The 23,691-nt window shown below is 35.0% G+C and overlaps 3 protein-coding genes across 5 annotated transcripts; all 3 read right to left on the bottom strand.

Annotated features, from left to right (window-relative positions):
• Positions 1-2,730: 2,730 nt before the first annotated feature.
• On the bottom strand, positions 2,731-3,319 carry LOC148586696 ((-)-germacrene D synthase-like). Its single transcript, XM_088514140.1, has 2 exons — positions 3,137-3,319; positions 2,731-2,898 (listed from the first exon to the last, which is right to left on the bottom strand). The coding sequence occupies exons 1-2, from the start codon at positions 3,317-3,319 to the stop codon at positions 2,731-2,733; spliced, it is 351 nt and encodes a 116-aa protein (XP_088370266.1).
• A 15-nt stretch (positions 3,320-3,334) lies between these two features.
• Positions 3,335-5,137, bottom strand: LOC132174525 ((-)-germacrene D synthase-like). Its single transcript, XM_059586165.2, has 5 exons — positions 4,633-5,137; positions 4,116-4,488; positions 3,809-4,027; positions 3,535-3,670; positions 3,335-3,385 (listed from the first exon to the last, which is right to left on the bottom strand). The coding sequence occupies exons 1-5, from the start codon at positions 5,135-5,137 to the stop codon at positions 3,335-3,337; spliced, it is 1,284 nt and encodes a 427-aa protein (XP_059442148.2).
• Positions 5,138-17,289: 12,152 nt separating this feature from the next.
• LOC132176104 ((-)-germacrene D synthase-like) lies at positions 17,290-20,300 on the bottom strand. 3 transcript variants are annotated; one of them, XM_088515001.1, is made up of 7 exons: positions 20,148-20,300; positions 19,774-20,038; positions 18,791-19,163; positions 18,481-18,699; positions 18,216-18,351; positions 17,822-18,070; positions 17,290-17,734 (listed from the first exon to the last, which is right to left on the bottom strand). In XM_088515001.1, exons 1-7 carry the CDS (start codon positions 20,298-20,300, stop codon positions 17,441-17,443), a joined length of 1,689 nt encoding a protein of 562 aa, XP_088371127.1. In that variant the 3' UTR covers positions 17,290-17,440. The 3 variants fall into 3 exon arrangements, with proteins under 3 accessions (XP_088371127.1, XP_088371130.1, XP_059444211.2); XM_088515004.1 differs by having other exon boundaries at positions 18,791-19,166; positions 20,172-20,300; XM_059588228.2 differs by having other exon boundaries at positions 20,172-20,300.
• Positions 20,301-23,691: the final 3,391 nt, after the last annotated feature.

Below are 23,691 nucleotides of genomic sequence, written 5' to 3'. Positions count from 1 at the left end.
ACTGACGTGTCAGTTAGTCTTTATATTATTATTATTATTATTATTATTTTTATTGTCATGCCATTTCAATTATATAATAGTTATATAGTAATTAATTAAATAGTATTTATCATTTTAAAATTATAACGCTCTATTTTGTTGCATTGGGAGGGAAGAAAAAAGCAGAAAAACTGCAGCTTTAAAAAGAAAAATATAAAGTTTAGAAAAAATCACACTTTGAGAAGACCTAGATGATATGATTAAGTTTAAGTCAATCAAGGAGGGGATTAAATCGAAATTTCTCTAATCAGAGTCAAAATCGGATTAGATTCAAAATCAGATTCTGTATATGTTTCAGTATTTTGACCATAATTTTTCGCTAAAATATCGGATTAAGATGATTCTAGTGGAATTGGAAAGCTAACTCAAAATACTACAATTCATTGTAAAATAGGATTTTCATAATTCGGATGTTTACTATATCAATTGTCCCGCAATAAAAGGATACAAATCTGGAAGAATCCTATTCCAATTTTAAACTTCTATTTGGACTGGGAGACAAGACCTCCGAATTATCTAGGTTTACTAGGGTTTTTAGGAATTTTTCTAAGCCTATAAATAGATCTCTTTGCATTCAAGAAAAGACATAGAATCCCAGAGAGTAAAATTCTACAGTTTTTCTCTTTAGGTTTAGGTTTAGGTTTTATTTTTATGTGAAGCTAAATTCTCAACTGGGGATGAAGCCTCACCGATGAAGAACAACATTGTTTTTATGTAAGTCTTTATTTATTCGATTTTATTGGGTTTAATATTTCAATTATTTTACTTCTTTTCAATTTGATTGAATGATTCTTGGATATCTTTTGTGATTCAATGATACACTTGATGATTTGAGATAATTCAATACAATTGATTGCTTGATTTTATTTGCTTAAAAAATTGGATATCCTTTGTGTTTTGTTTTACAGATACATTAGGTGTTTCAATTAAAATTGGATATTTTTTGTGATTTACAGATACATATGATGATTCAATTGATATTGGATTCCTTTTGTTATTTGTGCAATGAATGGATACATATGATAGTTTTGATTAACTGTTGAAATAAAGTAAAACATACATAAGATTTTATTGTGAGAACTTTGGATAATATTGATGAACATTGAACATGTTGCTGTGATTTGGTGAGTGCGGATTCCTAAACCTTAGTACTTTTATCTTTTGTTCATTTTATTTAGGTTATGTTGAGTCTTTTTTCAAAACCCCAAATTCAAATCTTTTTTGGAACTAGATTGGGATAAAATTAGTTTAAATATAAGTTGTTCTTTAAAAAACACAATTCCACATGTGGGTTCGACCTCGCACTTACAATCTATTAAATTACAAACGATTCGTGCACTTGCAAGTTAAATAAATTTGCATAACAAAAGTAATGCTATATTCTATATTTTTATCTCACAATACTGATGTGGCAGTTTCAATTAAATCTTTCATTTTTTTTTTAACAATTATTGATCCAATGGTTAGTTTGAACGGTCATATATACCAACATTATAGAATAAAAATGTGATTTCTAATATTACTTTTATAAAAATAGGCATGATTTCTATATTTTTTTTTAAAAAATAATCTCCAACTTTCATTCTTCATCAATGAAATAGAGCATGTTACCCTTTTTATTTTTTTCTTTTTCCAATCAAATTGGCATGGGTTACATGGGATCAAAAAACAAGAGGGAGTGGGCTCCAAAACAACAAACTTAAATGGAAAAACAATGCTAACATAATAACAATAAATAGGAAATGGGCCAAAAAATGGTTTAGTCTTCTGTATCTTGGGCAAAAAGCAAAGAAGTTGGCCGCATACTACAATTTCTAAAGCAAGCCAAAAAGTTAACCCGCTTAAACGCTGGAAAAATCACTCGAAGGAAGCTGTTGAAAGAGAGACACTGATTTCCAATCAAGATCCGTCGAAGAGGAAGAACGAACTTTGGTTACAAAAGTCTCCACCATAAGATAAAACCACATGGAGACAAGGAGACTAAAACTCACAAACTGCAATAAAAATAAAAATAGAAACAAACAACATAATAGAAATAAAAATTCAAATAGCAGTTGCATTGGCCATGAGGAGTGGCGATGGGGTGGCGGATGAGACCCACATGCGGTGGCAGAAGGATGGACGGAGGTGCATGGGCGAAATCTAGGTAGATCTAGACACGATCTAGGTAGAGACAACATAAATTTTCAAGTTTCAACCACAAAAGAGAGAACTGAAATTTTATAACTTCAGATTCTGATCATTCCATTGAGTGTGAATCCTTTATATAGACTAAGATACACCCATAATTTGAGAAGGAAAAAGTAAACAAAACAAGTCCTAAATGGAAAAGGAAAACCCAATCCATAATGGGAAAGGGAAAAACCCAATCCTTATTAATTGGAGAGAAAAACTAAAAAAAAAAACACATGCATAAATAAAACACCAACACAAGTGCCACTGCAGCATCAGCTGCGTGTTTCCTTATTATTCAACTCATTATATTTCTTTTATCCTTCTGCTGAATATGTATACGTATTAAATGCTTGCCTTCACAACCCAGCACGCTGGGGTCCATCATCCATGCTTATAAAGACACAGGATCAACGAACAAGGAAGCAACAAAATCTTTGAGCACAATTTCAGCAAGCGTGTACCCATCTTCATCCTTATATACGACATCAATCACACGTGTAAGGTTGAGAATTCGGGTCACAACGGGCATGGGACAATGGTTTGATAGAGGCACTCTTCGTTTATATCCTTCCAGGCATTTGTAATTTCTTTTCGGAGTTCATCGAGTGCTTCTTCTTCTGTAGCACCATGTTGTGCCATGTAACATTCAATAGGCGAAGCAGGGTGCCCTCTCTTTTGCTCGACCTACAAAAATCAAATCTTTATGTCAGAAGAGTATCACATGTTTGAAACATTAAAGTAACTGAATTGATGAGTTTAAGCTTACAATTATTATTACACAGAAATAACATAATACCGTCTCCAAGTGGTAGTTCAATCGACTGGGATTACGCCTAATGAAGTGGAGGTCACTAGTTCGAATCTCTCTCCCTCTCTTGTGCTGACATGTCAAAAAAAAAAAAAAAAAAAAAAAACATAATACCTCATGTGTCACAATGTCGTCCATGAGTCGGCAAATCACTGTTGAAGCTCTTAACACTTTAGGGTCGCTAAACAACCACTCGAAGACATCTTTTGTAATAATGTCTCCCATCCCAACCAAGGATGTGGTTGCTAACATCTTGTGCGTAGAGGTAACTAGTGCAATGCTCATATACTCATCCATTGTCGGTATGTGGTTCTAGTAGAACCATTTGGCTTCATGGAGGTAGGCTCTAATTTGATTCTTCATCTGAGACAAGCAAGCAAGTACAATCAGATTAATATTATAACACGTATAGTAAACATTTTCTTGCTTTCTATTTTTTTTTTTTTCTCAGGGTGACAATTTTGCTTAGGGAGCGAAAAATCTTGTAAATTTGTATGTGTGGTGGTGCTTACTGCTTCTCTTACATATCTAACACGGTATGATCTTTCTTCACCTACTTTTTGATCCATTTCACAGTAAACGTCTAGAAGTGCCCGGTAACACACTTTCATGTACTCCGGAAGTTGATCTATGGCACCAATATCCCACCTGTAAAGTGGGTAAATTCTATGAATTGAATTTTCCAATTAATATAATAATGAGAAGAATAAAGCAATGGTAATTAATGACATGTGAATTTGATTAAAAAAATAGCTAATTAAAATGAGAAAGTGTGTAAATTTTAACCTCTCGATTGCTTCAGTAAAGAGCTCAAGTTCTTCAAGTGCCCCGTACACATCATAAATGTCATCAATAACAGAGGTCATGGCTAGCACTTTGGTTAGAATCCTTTTAGCAAGAAGATATTCGGGCTCAAAGTACACTCCCACTATCCAGAAGTAGCACTCAACCACTCTGTCTCTTGCAAAGGGTAGCTCCTTTGAAAAGTTTAAGTCTGTCCACCACCTATATATAAATATAATTTAGCATAATCATACTGTCAACCTAAAATTATGTACAAGCTACTCACACTTAACATGGTTGAATAACTAACCTTGAAATTTCAAAAAGTTCTTTCTGGTGCAATTTCTGCAATATGTTGAAATCCAACTTTGCGAAGGTAAGAAGGACTTTATTATGTGAAGCTTCTTGTTGGTAGATAGAAAAGTAATGAGTTGCCTCCAACCTTGGCATTCCTTTGCGAATTGGCTGCTTTAAGACATGGCTTACTTGTGCTGCAAGAGGAGGGCTCAAGTGGGATCCTACTGACTTAAGATGTGTGGCAGTGAAGACAAGTGCTTCGTCAAGCATATCTTCCCCATGCACTCTGAGATGTGCGGCTTCGTACAAGCTTAACATTCCTTGCGCATCATTGATAAGCGATTCCTTGAAATTCCCTTTGTTGTCCTTGAACTTGGCGAACTCGTCTGTTTCACCATGCAAACACATGGAATGAGTTAGACACCCAATTTGTTGTTTTCTTCGAGTTTGCTTCTTAATAAGATTCTTATTCATAGGGAAAAAAACAAATAAAAAGAAACAAGCACGTGCGCAGGAGAAAAAAAACGTACCAGACGAAATATTATAACCATGTTGTCTCAGCTGTAACCGAAACCGAAGAGCAACAGTGTAAAGGTCGTCATCATCATCATCTTCATGGTCATGAGAGTCATGAAGAGTACTCTTGTGCAATTGTTGCAAAATTTCTTGAATCTCATTTTCAAAATGGTAAGACACGCCTAAGCGCTGAATTGCATCAATCAAGTTCAGTTTTAGTGAAGACTCTTCACTTGGAGCCATTAGCATCGTCCTCACTTTTTCCTTCAATTCCTGAATTTGTTGATTTATTTTTCTCATTATCACTTTCCTATACGAGCAGATTGAAGAAAACAAATTATTATATGAAATATTAAAACTTAAAAAAATATTATATGCAATTATTTTTACCAACTCAGAAGCATATTTGAGGAAACGGTCACCCCAAATACTAGGCGGAAAATTGCCTGTGCGACGATTAGTTTTTGACATTGGATTTAGGGATATTTGAGCAGCTACTGCTGAAACCTGGAGAGACATTTTCTTTTCCTAAAATTTGAAGGTGTCGTTAACGTGACACTTTAAGGTGGCTAGCTAGTATGAGAGAAAGGGTTTAGCTGGTCAGGTAATTTATAGAAATAGCTTTAATTAGCATATTTCTAGGATTCTCTAAACATGAATCACATGTTAAAAACAAAATGACAGTGACTTAAAAAATAAAAAATATGGTGGGAGTAAGTAAGCATTTCGTTTTCCTAATATTGAAAGATATGTTTTGTTGCCCGAATAGTTTTTTCCTTTTTTAGATGGAATAGCCCGAATAGCTTTGTTTTTTTGTTAGCCTAGAGGGGGATATTGGTAATTTTTGTAGTTTTTTGAAACATTGTCAATTGGGTGATAGTTTAAAGAATATACAGACTTTTCCATTTTCTTTTATCTCCAACTTTAGGGCTATTCCATTTTTTATAAAGGCATGTCTATTATTTTGCAATTAGTTTTGGAGTAACAATAAAATTTCACTCTTTGAGAGTTATTCTCTATTTGCTTCTTTGAGGGACTAGGGTCTTTTTTTTTTTAACCGTTATTCTCTCTTTCTGAATTTACTTTTAATCATTGTAGGGTTGGTTAAATGTTATCCTAAACTTGCGATGCTAGCAGTGTTCGAGAGTTTTCTCAGATATGTTTGAAATATTGAAGTAACAGAAACAATATAATACCTTATTGTCTTTTCTGCATGAACTTAATATTTTTGAAATGAAGAGATATTTTGGAAATGGAAGTGCCAATTAGTCAAATGAAGTACTGCATGATGGATCAGTTAGATATTTTTGGACAGAAGCACTTTCTAAATTTTTAGACAACGGATCGACCTGGCTAGGATTATTAACAGAAACGTTACACTTTTTAATTTTTTTTTTTTTTTTTTTTAAAGTTAATTATCAAATAATGTGTTTTCATCTCATGAGATTTATTATTGTTAAAAATGTGTCACCAACTCATGAGATATGATGGTGACACAATATTTGAGAACTAACCTTTAAAAAAAAAAAAATTAAAAATTAAAAAGTGCAACATTTCTTTGTTTCCTAAGGCCCAAATCAACAAGAAAAGCCGTCTTTAGCGACGACTCAAACGTCGTCGCTAACGACCTTAAAGTGGTCGCTAATGACTATTAGCGACCAAAACTATCGTCACTACAGTTGTTGCTGATACTCCATTGTTAAAGACTCATTAGCGACAACAGTCATAGTCATCGCTGATTAGTAATCACTAACGACGACAATTGTAGTCACTGATGACGCAAAAAGTGGTCACTTAAATACCTCACAATCTCCCATGAGATGGCTTGTCGTCGCTATTACCACATCATCAAGGACGACAATTTTATGTCGTTGCTAATGACGATACACATCAGCAATGACATTGTCGTCGCTAATATCATTAGCAACGACTATACTATGTCGTTGCTAATGAATGCCGTCGCTAATGGTAAATGCTGCTTTTATATATATATCAATTATGTCTTTGTGGGCTTCAGCAACTATTAGAAATGAAGACAAAAATTCTATTCACAAAAGATAATCAAATACATACAATGTCACAAGGGGCTTGCATACTCAACCTTAATGAAGGGATATATACAAGTAAGAAAAAGATTCAAAAACACCAATATTCTTTAGATAAGTTCCAATATGAACAAATTTCACTGTCGCTGAGTATTGGGCACGGAACAATCAAACACATTTGCATGCAATAACCTTTCGTGGAACAAGTTCAACAGGGAAAAAACATATTTGAGTTTATACGCTTTTCTCCCTTAACGGTTACAATCATACACATCAAGCTTGGTATGTTTTTCCTTGTTCCTCCTTCAAACGCTAGCACTGGCAAAAATGCTAATGTAGGTCCTTTGACTCCTTTTATGTCCACAAGGAAGTTCTGCTGCTGACAAGAAACCTTTTAAAAAAAAAAAGGGTTATCATTAATTATGTCATATATATCTCATGTATCTGATTAAGAAGGCAATATAAGTGTTAAGCTTTTACTTATAATAATTAAGTCAGAACATGGCAGCAAACTGATAATTAATGCAACTTTTTAATTAACCGGCATATAGAGATTAAATCGCCTAAAGACTACCACCCACAATGATATATATTCGAAAGATTCAACTTGTCTAACAATATGGAACTGTCCAGGTGCTTAATTAATACTAAAAAAAAAAAAAAAGTTAAGATTGCATTTTGCATTATCTGTTGAATTAGCATGCGTTCATTAAGGCAACTCATAAATGGAAGACCTAACAAAAATAAGATACTGACTTGGCATTTCTTACCAGCAAGTTTGATGTGGGTGTTCTCCACCAACCCATCTTGCCCCATTCTTCATAAATCCCACATAACTGCCATTAATAACCCCTTGGTGTTTAGAGATTGGAACTTCTCTAGTGTTGTGGAGGATATCTCTCTTATTTTCTCTTCTTTTCAAAGTTGTATGGCATTGAAAGTGTCACATTGTGCCAATTTTAGGGCACATTGGTTTGCTAAGTGAGCCGCTTCTAACCTTGTGTTCGGAAGCATTCCTATAGGATCTCTCATTCTCTCTTCCATTCGGATCAAGAGTGGAAATGATTCTCCCTTGTAACCTTTTCCTGCATTTGATTAAAAAAAACAAAAAAAAAAACTCCTTTTTAAACATAAGCCGCCTGAAATTGCAATAAGTTTCAGCTCAACTTAAAATGTACAATTTTTTTTCCCCTCTACTTCACATAAGCACTTCATCCTAATTAATAAGATAAGCCATGGTCTCATTTGGTATGCACATGGCTCCCTTGCACTGAAAATGGAACCCTGAAAACAGGATGGCCAGTAACAAACTAGAAAACTTGCATGATATATACATCTTTTTTACCTAGAAAACATCACAATCACTGCATAACAAAATTCACCAACTCGAATATTGAAAATGATCTTGGTCAAGTGATACCATTTAACATCTTTTGAGCAATAAAATGATTTCACCAGCAAAATTTATATAAGAGGTGGAAGAATGAGATTGTCAATGAAACTAGAAACTAGATTGATCTAGTTTCTCTATGTATATCTTATAGAAAATAACAAACAATAGGAAATGTATTCTGGATGATTCTTGGAGTGTTAACCAAACACTAGAGAGAGTATTTTCAGTTGAAAACACTTTTCGTCAGAAAACGCTTTAAGTCAACCTTAATACAACATTCCAAAACCTAAGTATTTCGTTTGTAGCTCCTGTGACAATTGTCTGAAACAACAATGATTATTAGTGTGGAGAAAAGAACAAGCATAAACATATGGGAAATTAATTTATATAACTGACTTTTTTATTATATGAAAGGTGTAGTTGATGGACAACATCTCAATATTCCTGTACTGCCCTAACCACCATATCTCTAACATCTGAGTCTAAAAGCAACAACCCTGTATATTTGCTCTCTTTCACTTATTCAACCCTCCAAAGGGAAAACGAATCTTTCAATCTACCACTATCAAGCAGAAAATGTAAGAATTCAATATATATTAAATGCTAATTAACAATAACATTAGCAGCGGAAATGGTTTAATATATATGTACCTCCGTCCATTGCTTTGCTTAAGTGACTTGAAGAACAACTCCACAACAACCAAACTAAAAACTAAAAAATATTGAGAGGTTCTTCTGACCTATGCTTACCAGTGAGTGCCAATTGATGGAATACACAGGCCTTATTTATAGGTAGGTCAGGGGACCCTCAATTAGAGCTGTTACCTTAATTATTCATCCCATCAAGGAATAAAATCAAATCAATACAGCTAATTGATTCCACAAAAATAAAATCTTTAATGAAATCAAATACTTGTTTCACAAGAATTAAATCAGTGATTTAATTCAGAATATGTGATTGAAATCAAATACTTGTTCCACAAGAATTAAATCAGTAATTTAATTCAGAATATTTGATTGGAATCAAATACTTGTTCCACAAGAATTAAATCAGTAATTTAATTCATAATATTTGATTTACACAAAAAGCTTTAATTGGAATAAATTATTGAACGCCGTAATTTTATAATTACAACAATATATGTGACATAAGGGACATACTTTAAATGGAATTTCTTACATTCTCCCACTTGGCCCTTATGACACATAAATTCTTTATGGTGTTCAATTCTATTATATGGCCAATACTTTATTTATTCCAACCATTCATGGAATCCTCCCACTCATTCAAGGAATACTACACACGAATCATGGCGGTAAAGCTTTTATATGATAAGCCGTCCCTTCCATGTATCACAATGTCTAATACCTTCCTATATGAGTACTTTATGGATAATGTACTTTATGAACGAACTTCCTATAAGTCATTCAGGTCCAAACTTAATTTTATCCTCATGGATAAGGTAATAAATGTGCACAAAACTTTATTAAAATAACATGATGTCTATAGACTGAATAGAAAGAACTAAGTACAAAATGAATCAATGAGCCCCATATGCTCCACATGACTTTTAAACTGCTTTACCGGTAAACCTTTTGTCATGGGATCCGCAATCATCAGTTTAATACTAATATGCTCAATGAATACTTCATTCCTTTTAATGTTCTCTCTCATACGAAGGTACTTGATGTCAATATGCTTACTTCTGCTTCCACTTTTGTTATTCTTAGAGAAGAAAATGGCAGCACGATTATCGCAGAAAAATGGTCAGTGTGTCTGTATGTCAGACTGTAGTCCTTGGTTCCTTGCAAATGCCGCATCACTTTCTTTGCAACTTTCCAATGTTCCAATCCTGGGTTGCTTTGATATCGACCCAGCATTCCAACTGCCATTGCAATATCAGGTCTAGTACAGACCTGTGCATATAATAGGCTGCCAACTGCAGATGCATATGGGATACTTTTCATCTGTTCTTGCTCCAATGCATTCTGGGGACACTGATTATTACTGAATTTATCCCCTTTAATGATAGGTGCTATAGAAGTTGAACAGTTCTTCATTCTGAATCTCTCTAAAACCTTTTCAATGTAAGCCTTCTGAGACAATCTCAATATTCTTTGATTTTTGTCTCTGTGAATCTTTATGCCAATGACATATGAGGCTTCACCCAAATCTTTCATTTCAAAGTTTTGAGAGAGGAACTGTTTGCTTTCTTGTAGCAAACCTAAATCATTACTTGCAAGCAAAATATCATCTACATATAGGACTAAGAAAATAACTTTGCTCCCACTGACCTTAAGGTATATGCACTGATCAACAAAGTTCTCAACAAAACCATATGATGTAATAACTTTGTGAAATTTGATATACCATTGGCGGGAGGCTTGTTTTAGCCCATAAATAGATTTCCTTAATTTGCAAGCCTTCTGACTGTTATCATCAAATCCTTCAGGTTGTTTCATGTATACCTCTTCTTCAAGATCCCCATTTAAAAATGCTGTTTTCACATTCATTTGATGTAGCTCTAGATCAAAGCGAGCTACTAATGCCATGATTATTCTAAATGAATCCTTCTTTGATACTGGAGAGAAGGTTTCATGATAATCAATGCCTTCCTTCTGAGTAAATCCCTTGGCCACAAGTCTAGCTTTATACCATTCAACTTTACCAGAAGCATCTGTTTTAGTTTTGTAAACCCATTTGCAGCCTACGGCTACAGCTCCCTCAGGTAAGTCAACGAGATCCCAGACTTGATTTTTAGCCATGGATTCCATCTCTTCCTTCATGGCATTGAACCAAAATGTGGAGTTATCTCCACTCATGGCTTGTGAAAATGATTTTGGATCATCTTTAGGCCCAATGTCAAAATCGGACTCTTGGAGGTATACAACATAATCACTAGGGATTGCTGGTCTACATATTCTAGAGGATCTTTTTAATCCTACTTCCTCCCCATTTGGAGGAGGTTGAGTAGGCTCATTCAAAACCTGTTCCTCAGGAGTTGACTGATCTGAAATTGATTGTGGTTCAAGGAAATCATTTTGATTTTCCTTAAGCACAATCAAACGTGCTTCATGTGAAGGAGTTTCAGTCAACTCTCGTGCTTTCTCTAATTCAACCTTTCGAGGATGAGCACTCCCATAAGGTTCAATATCCTCTATAAATTTTGCATTTATAGACTCAACAATTCTAGTATTATGCGTAGGACAGTAAAACCTAAATCCTTTGGAGTTAACAGCATAGCCCATAAAAAATCCGCTGGTTGTCCTTGGGTCTAATTTCTTTAGACTTGAATTGTAAACCCTCACTTCAGCAGGACAACCCCATATGTGTAAATGATTTAAACTTGGTTTCCACCCATTCCATAATTCAAAAGGTGTCTTGGGGACAGCCTTAGATGGAACCCTGTTTAAAACATACACAGCAGTTTTTAAGGCTTCACTCCATAAAAATAAAGGGAGATGGGAATTACTCAGCATGCTCCTAACCATGTCCATAAGTATACGATTCTTTCTTTCTGCTACACCATTTTGTTGTGGTGTGCCAGGCATCGTGTATTGAGCCACAATACCTTCCTCTTCAAGGAATTTCGCAAATGGACCTATCATTTGTCCATTTTCTGTGTACCTACCATAGTACTCTCCGCCTCTATCAGATCTTACGATCTTAATTTTCTTTTCCTTTTGTTTCTCTACTTCTACCTTATAGGTCTGGAAAGCATTTAATGCTTCAGCCTTATCATTTAGAAGATAGAGATACATAAACCTTGTATAGTCATCAATAAAAGATATGAAATATCTTTGACCATTTAGACAGGGAGTAGGAAAAGGTCCACAGATATCAGTGTGTATGATCTCAAGAATCTCAGAACTCCTTTTGGCACCTTTAGTGGTCTTGGTGGTTTGCTTTCCCTTTATGCAATCCACACAAGTACCAAGGTTTGTAAAATCAAGAGTTTTTAAAACTCCATCATTCACTAACCTTTTAATTCTCTCTATGGAGATATGTCCTAATCTCCTGTGCCATAACAAAGCGGAGTTTTGATCCATTAGACTCCTCTTTATGCCTACATCAGTATGCAATGATAAATAAGTGTTTTCAAAATTGGGATCTAGATCAATTTTGAATAAACCATCAACTTTTATTCCACCACCAATCAATTGTTCACCTTTAAAAATACTGAAAGTTGAATTGATAAACCAAAATCCAAAACCAACAACATCCAATTTGGAAACATAAATTAAATTTCTAGAAAATTATGGAATAAAAAATACATTTTCAAGGTCTAAAACATATCCAGTTTTCAAAATTATTCTAAAGGTCCCAACAGCTTCTACTTGTGAAAATAGTTTATTTCCTGAATAAAAACGTTGTTCATTGCTTGCTGGCTTCCTTGTTGTGAGAAAACCCTGCATTGAGTTGACAATATGGATTGTAGAACCCGAATCAATCCACCATGTATTATTTGGAGCCTCAACAAAAAAAGATTCATGACACACTAGAGATATAAGATTACCTTTTCTTTCGAGCCACTTTATATATTTTTGGCAATCTTTCTTCATATGCCCTTCTTTCTTGCAAAAGTAACAAGTATCCTTCTTGCCAATTTTCTTGATTGGCAACTTGTTCTCCCTTTTGAAGTTTTGGGCATGCTTGCCTCTCTTGGTCTTTCCCTTAGCATGAATAGCCATGCGAACACCTTCTGGCTTCTCATGCTTTAAACTCTCTTCCTCTTGAACACACATGGTCAGAAGTTCATTTACTGACCATTTATCTTTATGTGTGTTATAGGATATTTTAAAAGGAACATACTCAGAGGGAAGAGAGTTCAAAATGAGATGCACCAAGAATGACTCAGATATGTCAATCTCTAGGGACTTGAGTTGAGCTGCCATGTTCCTCATTTCCATAATGTGCTCACACACATTTCTGGAATTATCAAAGGACTTGCTTGATAGTTTCTTCATTAGGGTGCTGGCTAAGGCCTTGTCGGAACTCACAAATTGTTCCTCAACTGCCTTAATGAATGCCTTAGCCTTAGTGCATTCAGGGATGGAACCCCTAATGCCCTTAGAGACATGAGATTTCATGAACATTAGACTTAAGCGATTTGATCGCTCCCACCGTTCATGTTTAACAATCTCTTGTGGCGTACTTTCCTTCGTGAGGGCGGGTGGTTCGTCCACACGAAGCGCCAAGTCAAGCTCCAAACACCCCAATGTGAAAAATAAATTTTCTTTCCAGTCAGAAAAATTGTTACCATTAAGCATTGGAACATGAAAAGTTTCATCCATTAAAGCAGTAGGAATAGCTGCAATAACCAAGGAAAATACTTTAATGCTATGAAATAACTTTATTTAAATTAACCAATGTTAACTTAATAGTAAATTTCAACCTACTTGTGGGCAAAGATTGCATCAAGCATGAAATTTACTCTTTATTAATAAGACTAATAAATTTAGCATTAATAAATAAAATTTTCCGTACCTGTGGGCCTAAGAGAAATTTTATTTTTAATGTTAAATTTACTATCTTATTCTAATTAATTCATAAAAATAAAAACGTCCCTATGGGGATTGGCAAATTAAATTTATGAATTAATTACAACATGATGTTAATTTTCCGTATGAAGTTCACATATATGATCTTGATGCAATTATCATCATAAAATCGGGATGCTGTGGCTCTCCCAAAAATTATTATGATAATCACGACTTCATTAACATCATTAACTATATAGATGCCAAAAATAAAGTTCCCAAGAATAAAAGACAAAACCATCATGTTAGTGGGTAAACAGTATTTTTCCAAAGTACAACCGGATAGTGTCCCAGGTAAGTGGGGGGGGCGCACAACGGCACACTTAAGTCCAAAGACTTGCCTTGCCAGAGCTTTCCGATTGCAATTTTGGATAGTACCATAAACATTCACCAATAGATGAGATTTAGTTAATTATTCTCAGGTCCAGGCATCAAACAATTTATATTTAAACAATTAATAAATATATCCTCAAGTTCAAGTATTAAAGAAACAAATACTGAAAAAACATAAGATAAATATAAATGTAACATTAAAGCTTAATAAACTAAATAGCCAAATGGTCTTGAACTGACCTAAGACCCTTTAAACCTTAAGAGCCCAAGTTCGAAACCCACCTGAGCCCCCTTTTTTTTTTTTTTAATCCGGATGGGCCAGCTACTTTAAACCAGATTGGGCTGCTTCTTTACTCCGGATACGGGCCCAGAATTGGGTTACTGGATCGGGTCAGCCCAAATTCTTTTTTTTTTTTTTAAATCATACCAAAACGGGTTAAAACCCTACCCGAATAATAAGACCCGAACCCGAAAAACTTAACACCCAACCCGGAAAGCTAGCCCCTTGCGCCGCTGCCTCTTCCCCTTCCCCATTCTCCGGTCACCGGCGCCGGTCCTTAATGCGCCGGCCAAAACAGCAGGCACCCCGTGTGGGGCTGCCGGCCGTTTTTTTTTTTTTTTTGTGGGTAGCCCGGTGAAATGGCCACCGTTCCGGCCAGAAATCGGCAGCCCGTGTGGGCGCCGTTTCTGCCCATCACAGGCGGCCCCTTATGGGCTTTCTCCGTCAGCAGCTCACCTTATGCGGCCAACGCTGCTACTGTGGGAGGGGGGATACTAGTGCTGCAGGTAGGTGAGAACCGGTGCTGAAATGGGAAAAAGATCGGCACTGCAGGTGAGGGGCGTTTCTGTAGCTTGTCTCCAGTAATTTCTAATCGAAAGTGACCCAGAGGAAAGTGAAGGACCAAGGGTCCTGATCACCCATTGGCCCCACACGTTTTGTTTTAAGAAACAATACCACATGAGCAATTTTGGTCAAAACAAATAAAACATATATATACGTGGGTTTCATGGTGGTTGAGAACAAATGGTTCTCAGTTTCAATAACCATGGGTCTGAGTTTGGTTTCAATAATCACAAAATAAAACAAAATAAAATATTGTCGAAACAAAAACAAAATATCGACAGCAGACATATTAAAACTAGACTAAGCAAATATGGCCTGGAAAAGGCTCTGATACCACATGTAAGAATTCAATATATATTAAATGCTAATTAACAATAACATTAGCAGCGGAAATAGTTTAATATATATGTACCTCCGGCCATTGCTTTGCTTAAGTGACTTGAAGAACGACTCCACAACAACCAAACTAAAAACTAAAAAATATTGAGAGGTTCTTCTGACCTATGCCTACCAGTGAGTGCCAATTGATGGAATACATAGGCCTTATTTATAGGTAGGTCAGGAGACCCTCAATTAGAGCTGTTACCTTAATTATTCCTCCCATCAAGGAATAAAATCAAATCAATACAGCTAATTGATTCCACAAAAATAAAATCTTTAATGAAATCAAATACTTGTTCCACAAGAATTAAATCAGTGATTTAATTCAGAATATTTGATTGAAATCAAATACTTGTTCCACAAGAATTAAATCAGTAATTTAATTCAGAATATTTGATTGGAATCAAATACTTGTTCCACAAGAATTAAATCAGTAATTTAATTCATAATATTTGATTTACACAATAAGCTTTAATTGGAATAAATTATTGAACACCGTAATTTTATAATTACAACAATATATGTGACATAAGGGACATACTTTAAATGAAATTTCTTACAGAAAATAGTTTGAATGGACCTACATCCTTCAGGCGTCAGCTCTGGCAGGGCAGCCTGTTGCAATTCTCTCTCTATATTGTGTAGATTAACATCCTTGAAAGCAGTAAAATGGTTTCATGGTACCACTTAGTTTCAGCATCATGTGAAGGAATGTATATGTTTATATATTTTAATTTCTCAAACCTCTTAAGGTTAGTAAAAATTACTCCCCTTCTCTGAGAAACCAAGAGATCAGAGAAACAGAAAAAGAAGAACCTCATCTTTCTATTCTTTATCCTTGGGACAAGAAGTGAAAAGACAACTAAAAGAAAAGATTCACCTATTCCATGTGTATACCAGATCCAATTAAAAAGGAAGTATATATCGCAGAAACAAAAAATGAGAAGCAGATGCTAACTGATTTCCCCATTTACGCCATAGGCCCCATTTCCATTAGATACTAGATTTGATTTCCCCATTTTCGGTTCTCACCCTCAATTTCCAAATCAACTGAATATTAGCTATAATAACCAATGGATATGCCAAAGGGAGCATTAATTTCATGAGAGATAGAGAAACTTTCTACTCTGTAGCCATGGCTGAAACTTAATTAGTCTCCCTATACCCCTCTCCATAGCAGGGTCTCCATAAATAGCCATCTTTCTCAAATTTAGTTAGAGGATAGTTGAGTAAGAGGAAATGAGAGAGAAAAGGATTTTGTGCGAAATTAGAAGCGCCAAGAAATCCAGCCTAAAACTTTTCGTTTACATCAGCGACAACTTTTATTGTGGCTAATGCCTTTGCTCAAAATTTCTTTACACTTTTAGCGACAACATTAAGTGTCGGCGAATGTTCTATTATTAGCAACCATAATAGCAATTGTTAATAACTTTATTATTTGCTACTAGTCGTCGCAAATAAGCAAAACCTCGTTGCTAATGCCTTTTTGTGGCTTTTCATGCATGAAAATAAAAAATAAAAAATAAATTAAAAATATATATATATATATATATATATATATATATATATATGCTTCAATATTAGTGACGACATATCAGCGACCACAAAATGTCGTCATTATAGTAAATTTTTCTATGACATTAGCGATAACCATAAAATATCATCGCTGATAAGTACCATTATCGATGACTTTTGGGTGGTCGCTGGAAACCATTTTTCTTATAGTGATATATAGCTATTTGGTGGGACCTGTTAGAGTCACATTGTGCGGTTGAATAGGAAGTGCCAAAAAATCAGACTTCTACAAGCCACCCAAATTCTTCTGATAGCACTGCCAACCAATTTCATCGTATTTGTATTCTAGGCATAGAATATGCGTGTCATTTCTGAACAGGCCCTTGTTCGGTGGTAATTAATGCTTTTAATCAAAATTTGTAAAGTCACTTAATAATTGTTCTCTGCCAATATTTATTCATGGACTCGATTAAATAAAGATACAACCAATATATTTTGATGACTTCTACTTTAAAGCAAATTCAAAGAACATGTGTTAACAAGGACTCGATTCAAAAGGGACTCTAACACTGAGACATCTGAAGAAGATGTTCTCTTATTATAGCAAATCCTACCACAATTAAGATACTTGAAAACAACCAACTTAATTAAACGACTTCCAAATTAATACTAAATAGATTATTGCAACAGTTTCCTTTATTCTTCTCCTTCTCCTAGATATAACTGTGTCAAATGCTTGCCATTACAACCCACCATGCAAGGGTTCATGCTTATAAAGGCACAGGATCAACCAGCAAGGAAGCAACAACATCTTTGAGCACAATTTCAGCATGCGTGTACCCATCTGCATCCTTATAGACGACATACATCGTACGTGTAAGGTTGAGAAGTCGCATCACAACGGGCATGGGGACAGTGGTTGGATAGCGACACTCTTCGTTTATATCTTTCCAGGCATCTGTAATTTCTTTTCCGAATTCACCGATTGCTTCTTCTTCTGTAGCACCATGTTGTTTCGTGTAACATTCAACACCCGAGGCAACATGTCCTCTTTTTTGCTCAAACTACAAAAACCAAATCTTTATGTAACATTCATATTGAATTGGTTTTTAGGATTACAATCATTACTAAACAGACATAACATATAATACCTTATGTGACACAATGTCGTCCATGAGTCGGCTAACCACGGCTGAAGCTCTTACCATTTTAGGGTAGCTGAACAACCACTCAAAGGCATCTTTTGTAACAATGTCTCCCATCCCAACCAAGGATGTGGTTGCTAACAAGGGGTATCCAGAGGTAACTAGTGCAATGCGCATATACTCATCCATTGTTGGTATGTGCTTCTTGTGGAACCATTTGGCTTCATGGAAGTAGGCTCTAACTTGATTCTTCATCTGAGACAAGCAAGCAAGCTAAAATTAGATTACTATTATAACACGTACAGTAAACACTTTCTTGCTTTCTAATTATTTTTTTCTCGGCGTGACAATTTTGATTGGGCTGTAAAAAATCTTCTAAATTTTTATGTGTGGTGCTTACTGCTTCTCTTGCATATCTAGCACGGTATGATCTTCCTTCACCTATTTTTTGATCCATTTCACTGTAAACATCTAGGAGTGGGCGGTAACACACTTTCATGTACTCCGGAAGTTGATCTATAGCACCAATATCCCACCTGTAAAGTGGATAGATTCTATGAATGGAATTTTCCAATTAATATAACAATGGGAAGAATAAAGCAATGGTAGTGACATGTGAATTTCGCTCAAAAATAGCTAAAATGAGAAAGTGTGTCAATTTCAACCTCTCGATTGCTTTAGTAAAGAGCTCAAGTTCTTCAAGTGTTCCATACACATCATAAACGTCATCAAAAATCGAGGTCATGGCTATCACTTTGGTTAGAAACCTTCTAGCAATATGATATTCAGGCTCGAAGTACACTCCTAATATCCAGAAGTAACACTCAACCACTCTGTCTCTTATAAATGGTAGCTCTATTGAAAAGTTGCAGTCTTTCCACCACCTATAAACATAATTTAGCATAATCATATAGTCAGCTTTGAGTTATATATGTACAAACTACTCACACTTAACATGGTTGAAGAATAACTAACCTTGCAATTTCAGAAAGTTCTTTCTGGTGCAATTTTTGTAACTGGTTGAAATCCAACTTTGCAAACGTAAGAAGGACTTCATTATGTGAAGCGTCTTGTGGGTAGATAGAAAAGTAATACCTTGCCTCCAACCTCGGTAGTCCTTTGTGGATAGGCTGCTTTAAGGCATGGCTTACTTGTGATGCAAGAAGAGGGCTTAAATGGGTTGCTACCGACTCAAGATGTGTGGCAGTGAAGACAAGTGCTTCATCAAGTATATCTTCCCCATGTACCCGCAGATGTGTGGCTTCATACAAGCTCAACATTCCTTGCACATCATTGATAAGTGATTTCTTAAAATTCCCTTTGCTGTCCTTGAACTTGGTGAACGTATCTGCTTCACGATTCAATCACATAAAATGAGTCAGCCACCCCTTGTTGAGCTTTATGTAATTTGTTGTGGACTAATTAAGGCGAGACCCAATTTGTTTTTGTCTTTGAGTTTGCTTCTTAAGAAATTTTTTATTCATGGGAAAAAAAAATTAGTTACATTAGTGCTAGCCAAGCTATATATATTTTATGGTCCAATTCTCAAATGGGTTGGTGAAAGTAAGTCAGTGAAAGATAAGTAAATATGAAACATTGGCCGAAGTTCAAGCACTCTTTATATATGTTGTATATATAGGAGTACGCTGTGTACATGTGAGTGTTTACCATGCAAAAAGAGAAGAAAAATGCTACTGTCTATAAGGAATAAGGGACCTTAGGTCTATAGAAAGGCAATAGAGACTATGTTTCCATAAGGGACCACTCTATAAAAAAACAACAGTATCACATGCATGGAATGTTCTCCTAGGATATTCAAGTATGTACGATATTAAATGCGACACCGATTGTTTGTGCAGATTAAGTTTTCCCAAATAGAAATAAAAGAACACTTTTGTTTAAAACCAATAAAAAGAAACAAGCACTTGCAAAGTAAAAAAAAAAGAAAAAAAAAGTACCAGACGAACTATAATAACCATGTTGTCTAAGTAACCGAAACCGAAGAGCAACAGTGTAAAGGTCATCATCTTCATGGTCATGAGAGTCATGAAGAGTTTGCAAAATTTGTTGAATCTCATTTTCAAAATGGTAAGACACGCCCAAGCGATGAATTGCATCAATGAAGTTGAGTTTTTCTGATGACTTTTCTCCTGGAGCCATTAGCATTTTCCTCACTTCTTTCTTCAATTCCTGATGTAGTTGTATTTTCTCATTATCAGTTTCCTGTACGAGTAGATTGAAGAAAACAAATTAGTATACTAAATAGGAAAAATTAATCTAAAGCTTAGTTGTGCATGCACATGTAATTAAATATGTTGGCATGCAGATCCACACACTGAGATGCATATATTTTTACCGAGAACTCAGAAGCATATGTGAGGAAACGGTCACCCCAAATGCTAGGATGATAATTTGCAGAGCGGCGAGTGGTTTCTGGCACAGGATTTAGGGATGGAGCAGCTACTGCTGAAACTTGGAAAGACATTTTCTTTTTCTAAACTTTGAAGGTGTCTTTTAAGTGCTTTGAGGTGGCTAAGCATGAGAGAATGGTTTACGTGCTCATGTTATTTATAGAAGAAATGTTGAAAATAATTTTGGATGGTGTACAAAATTCTTTTAATAAAATAAAAAAAAAATGCTAAAACAATTAGAAAAAACTTAAAACTGAAAATAATAATAATAATAATAATAATAATAATAAAATCTAAGGAGTGGCCAAATTGAAAGAAGAAAGAAAAAAAAAATCCTCTTTATAAGAAAAAAAAAAAACTATGGCCACTCTTTTATGGTGTGTTCCCCAACCTCCACGCCTGGAATCCGATTTGATAATTCCAATAAATGATCTTCTGTGGCCTGTGGGTTATTTCATAGTTCATACTGTTAATAGAAGCAGCTTTTTCACGTGTCATCTCGATCGCTATCCTGACAAATAAATCTTCTTGGTATGTGTTATTCACGAAAAAACAAATACTGCTTGATATATGTTATGTGGCTTCAGTTTCAACCACGTGGACGACAGACTTTCTCATCCTCGCCTTGTGGTTGGAAATTTTCCGCTCTATCATAAAATAGTGTCGGACCAGTACCCCTAAGTAACTTGGAATGGTCCGGCCACCCACCCGGGGTAGATCGGCCACCCCTGAGCCATTTTTAGGGGTGGCTTGGCCACCCCATCTCATTATTGGGGTGGCCGGCTACCCCCAAAAATACCTCTTTAACACCCAAGTGGTGTTTTTGGGGGATGGCTGATGTTTGGCCGAGCCACTCCTGGGTTGGTTCGGCCACCCCTATTATATTCAGTGGTGGCTAATTCACCACCCCTTGCCACCCATGGGGTGGTTCTCGAACCACCCCTCTTTTTTTTTTTTTTTTTTTTTTTTTTTTTTTTCTAACTTTTCTTTTTTAATATTTAATTATATATATATTTAATTGTTTTTTTTTTCAAATTTTTAGGAATATTTTTGTCTTATTGGAATTATATATGGGTACTTTTGTTTTTTTGCTAGTATTAGGGGGTATATTGTCATTATTTTGAGAGTTTATGGTATAAATTGTCACAATTGATAGTTTGAGAAGTAGATTATCATTTTGGTAGTAGTTTGAGGGGTTAAGTGGACTTTACCCATTTCTTTTTCTACTCCTAGTATTTCTTCCTGGTAGAAGCGGCTGCACACCCATCCTTTGGGATTTTGGGTTTTGAAAATTATTCAGATTTTCTGCACCATCTGTGCTCTATTTATGTTGAGTGCCTGTTGAGATTGCAGTGCATTGGCTTGTGATAGAAAGACACATTGGGCTTTGACACTTCGGTGATTCTTTCTCAAACATCTTCCCCAGCACATTGACAGATCCCTACTTTCACAGAAAATACCAATAAAAATTTAACTTCAAGTACCAGTGAAGATTCCAAACAAAAAATCCAAAAATTCTAGTGTTCGCGCGGTGCACCCATCCTTACATTCACAGAAAAAAACCCCAAAATCCAATACGATGGGTGCGCCGCTGCCTCTACCCGGAAGAAATACCAGGTCTAGGTAGAAAAAGAAAATAGAGAGAGAGAAAGAAAACGTTTTGGGTAGAAAAAACAGTTAAAGATAAAAGATGGATGGGAATTAGTGGAATAAAGTGCCTTTTTTCTTTTTCTTTTTTTTTTTTGTTTGTACACGTTAGTCTCAATAAGGAGTAATTTGCCCTTAGAGAATCTCAGCCCTCAAACCAAACAACCGCAGGCATGAAAGCCAATTCCATTTACAATAACATTTAAAACTCGTTTTTTCTAAGCCATGGTCAAAACTGTAAAACCATTTAAAGATGATTTCAGTCCTTTTTTTTTTTTTTTTTTTTTTTTTTTTTTTTTTTATAAAAAACTGGTTTAAGATCAAACGGTTAAACAATAAATAAAGTTCGTAACATTACAACAAGAAATAGCTTAGCCCTACGTTGGTGGGAAGTACCCTCTGTTAAGCATTTTCTTTTCCAAAAATATTGAAATAAATATTTCTTTCCTCTGATCATAGTGAATTGCCGACCAACTAAATTCAAGATTATTAATTAATGATCATGAATTGATTATATCTTTCCTCTGATCATATCAGAAAATGAAGTGGTGCACCACAACTGATCGAAGGACATGCTAACTAGACACCAAATTCTAAATTTCTGAAATTGCCAACCAATTTTATCGTACGCAAAATTTGGTAGTTTAAGCGGTCATAGAGTGTGTTGCATTTCCGAACGGACACTTGTTTACTAAGAATGAAGGAAAAAAGAGAGACATACAATAGAGAAAGAGAGGGATTGGAGGAACGGGGGCCTTTGTGGCTTGGTAAGGATGAAAGTTATTTATGATAAACTATGATTTAGTTACCTTAAATTAAGTGATAGTTACTTAGTTTAAGACATTTATTTGTATTTTGAATTGGAGCTTATTTATGTGATAAATAGGTTTTACAGGACTCACCTCCTACACAAGGTTGCTTAATATTTATTCATGGTACAGCCAACATATTTTGAAGATTTCTACTTTAAAGCAAATTCAAAGAACGTACACGTCAACAAGGACTCGATTCAAAAGGGACTCTAAGAAGATGTTCTCTTATTATTAATGTGACCACAACCCATCAAGAATGGTCCTTTCTTGGTCAAAATGTATCCAACAAAACTACAAAATTGAGTAAATTAATGGCAGGAAGTATCAAGCAAAACTACAAATGCTACGTCTAGATGGTATCCTATGTTAAGTATTTTCGTTTTCTAATATTAGAAAAATATTATGAATTTTTTTTATGTTCTCCTGATCTTATGTGAATATTACTTTCTAAAAAAATATGAGAGACTAGTGTGATATGTTTGTTCTACTTTTTTAGAAAACAATATACATGTAAGATCATGAGAAAACTAGACAAAAAAAAAAAAAAAAAAAAAAGTAACATTCCTCTCATCTAATTAAGAAAATAAATATTTAATAAAGTTTCAAAAGGTAACTGAAATTTTCAAAACAAACAGAAATGCACTCCTTTCAAACAGCGCATGAGCTGGATGGTGAGATTATCATTTAAGTTTATCGTCGCAATTCAAGTACCATGATTATGAACATTTTCCACATGTTTTCGAGTTAACTTTGAACCACTTAAAGGTTTGAGACAAAAATGTAAAATTCAATTTCAACCCTTAAAAAAAAATTAGGATTACTTCCAGTTTATTTGAACCAGAGCATATCCCATTAGTAATATTGGAGGGGTAATTTTGTCCCTCAAAAAGTGAAAATACAAAAATACCATTCTAATATAACTAAATGAATTGGAGAGGATATGGTTCCAATTAAAAAAAGTACACAACACTTTAATCAAATCCAAATAAGAGAAACCATTAGGTAG

This window comes from Corylus avellana, chromosome 3 (assembly GCF_965113065.1).
Source record: "Corylus avellana chromosome 3, dhCorAvel1.hap1.2, whole genome shotgun sequence".
NCBI lineage: Eukaryota > Viridiplantae > Streptophyta > Magnoliopsida > Fagales > Betulaceae > Corylus > Corylus avellana.
This window is presented reverse-complemented; position numbering and strand designations above follow the sequence as displayed.

Coding starts and splice junctions, on each gene's coding strand:
- LOC132174525 (XM_059586165.2), bottom strand. CDS start 5,137: ATGTCTCTCCAGGTTTCAGCAGTAGCTGCTCAAATATCCCTAAATCCA. Junction 4,489..4,632: donor TGGTTATAATATTTCGTCTG/GTACGTTTTTTT, acceptor ATGGTGAAACAG/ACGAGTTCGCCAAGTTCAAG. Junction 4,028..4,115: donor GAACTTTTTGAAATTTCAAG/GTTAGTTATTCA, acceptor ATTTATATATAG/GTGGTGGACAGACTTAAACT.
- LOC132176104 (XM_088515001.1), bottom strand. CDS start 20,300: ATGTCTTTCCAAGTTTCAGCAGTAGCTGCTCCATCCCTAAATCCTGTG. Junction 19,164..19,773: donor TGGTTATTATAGTTCGTCTG/GTACTTTTTTTT, acceptor ATCGTGAAGCAG/ATACGTTCACCAAGTTCAAG. Junction 17,735..17,821: donor ACGACATTGTGTCACATAAG/GTATTATATGTT, acceptor TGGTTTTTGTAG/TTTGAGCAAAAAAGAGGACA.
- LOC148586696 (XM_088514140.1), bottom strand. CDS start 3,319: ATGGATGAGTATATGAGCATTGCACTAGTTACCTCTACGCACAAGATG. Junction 2,899..3,136: donor ACGACATTGTGACACATGAG/GTATTATGTTTT, acceptor TGATTTTTGTAG/GTCGAGCAAAAGAGAGGGCA.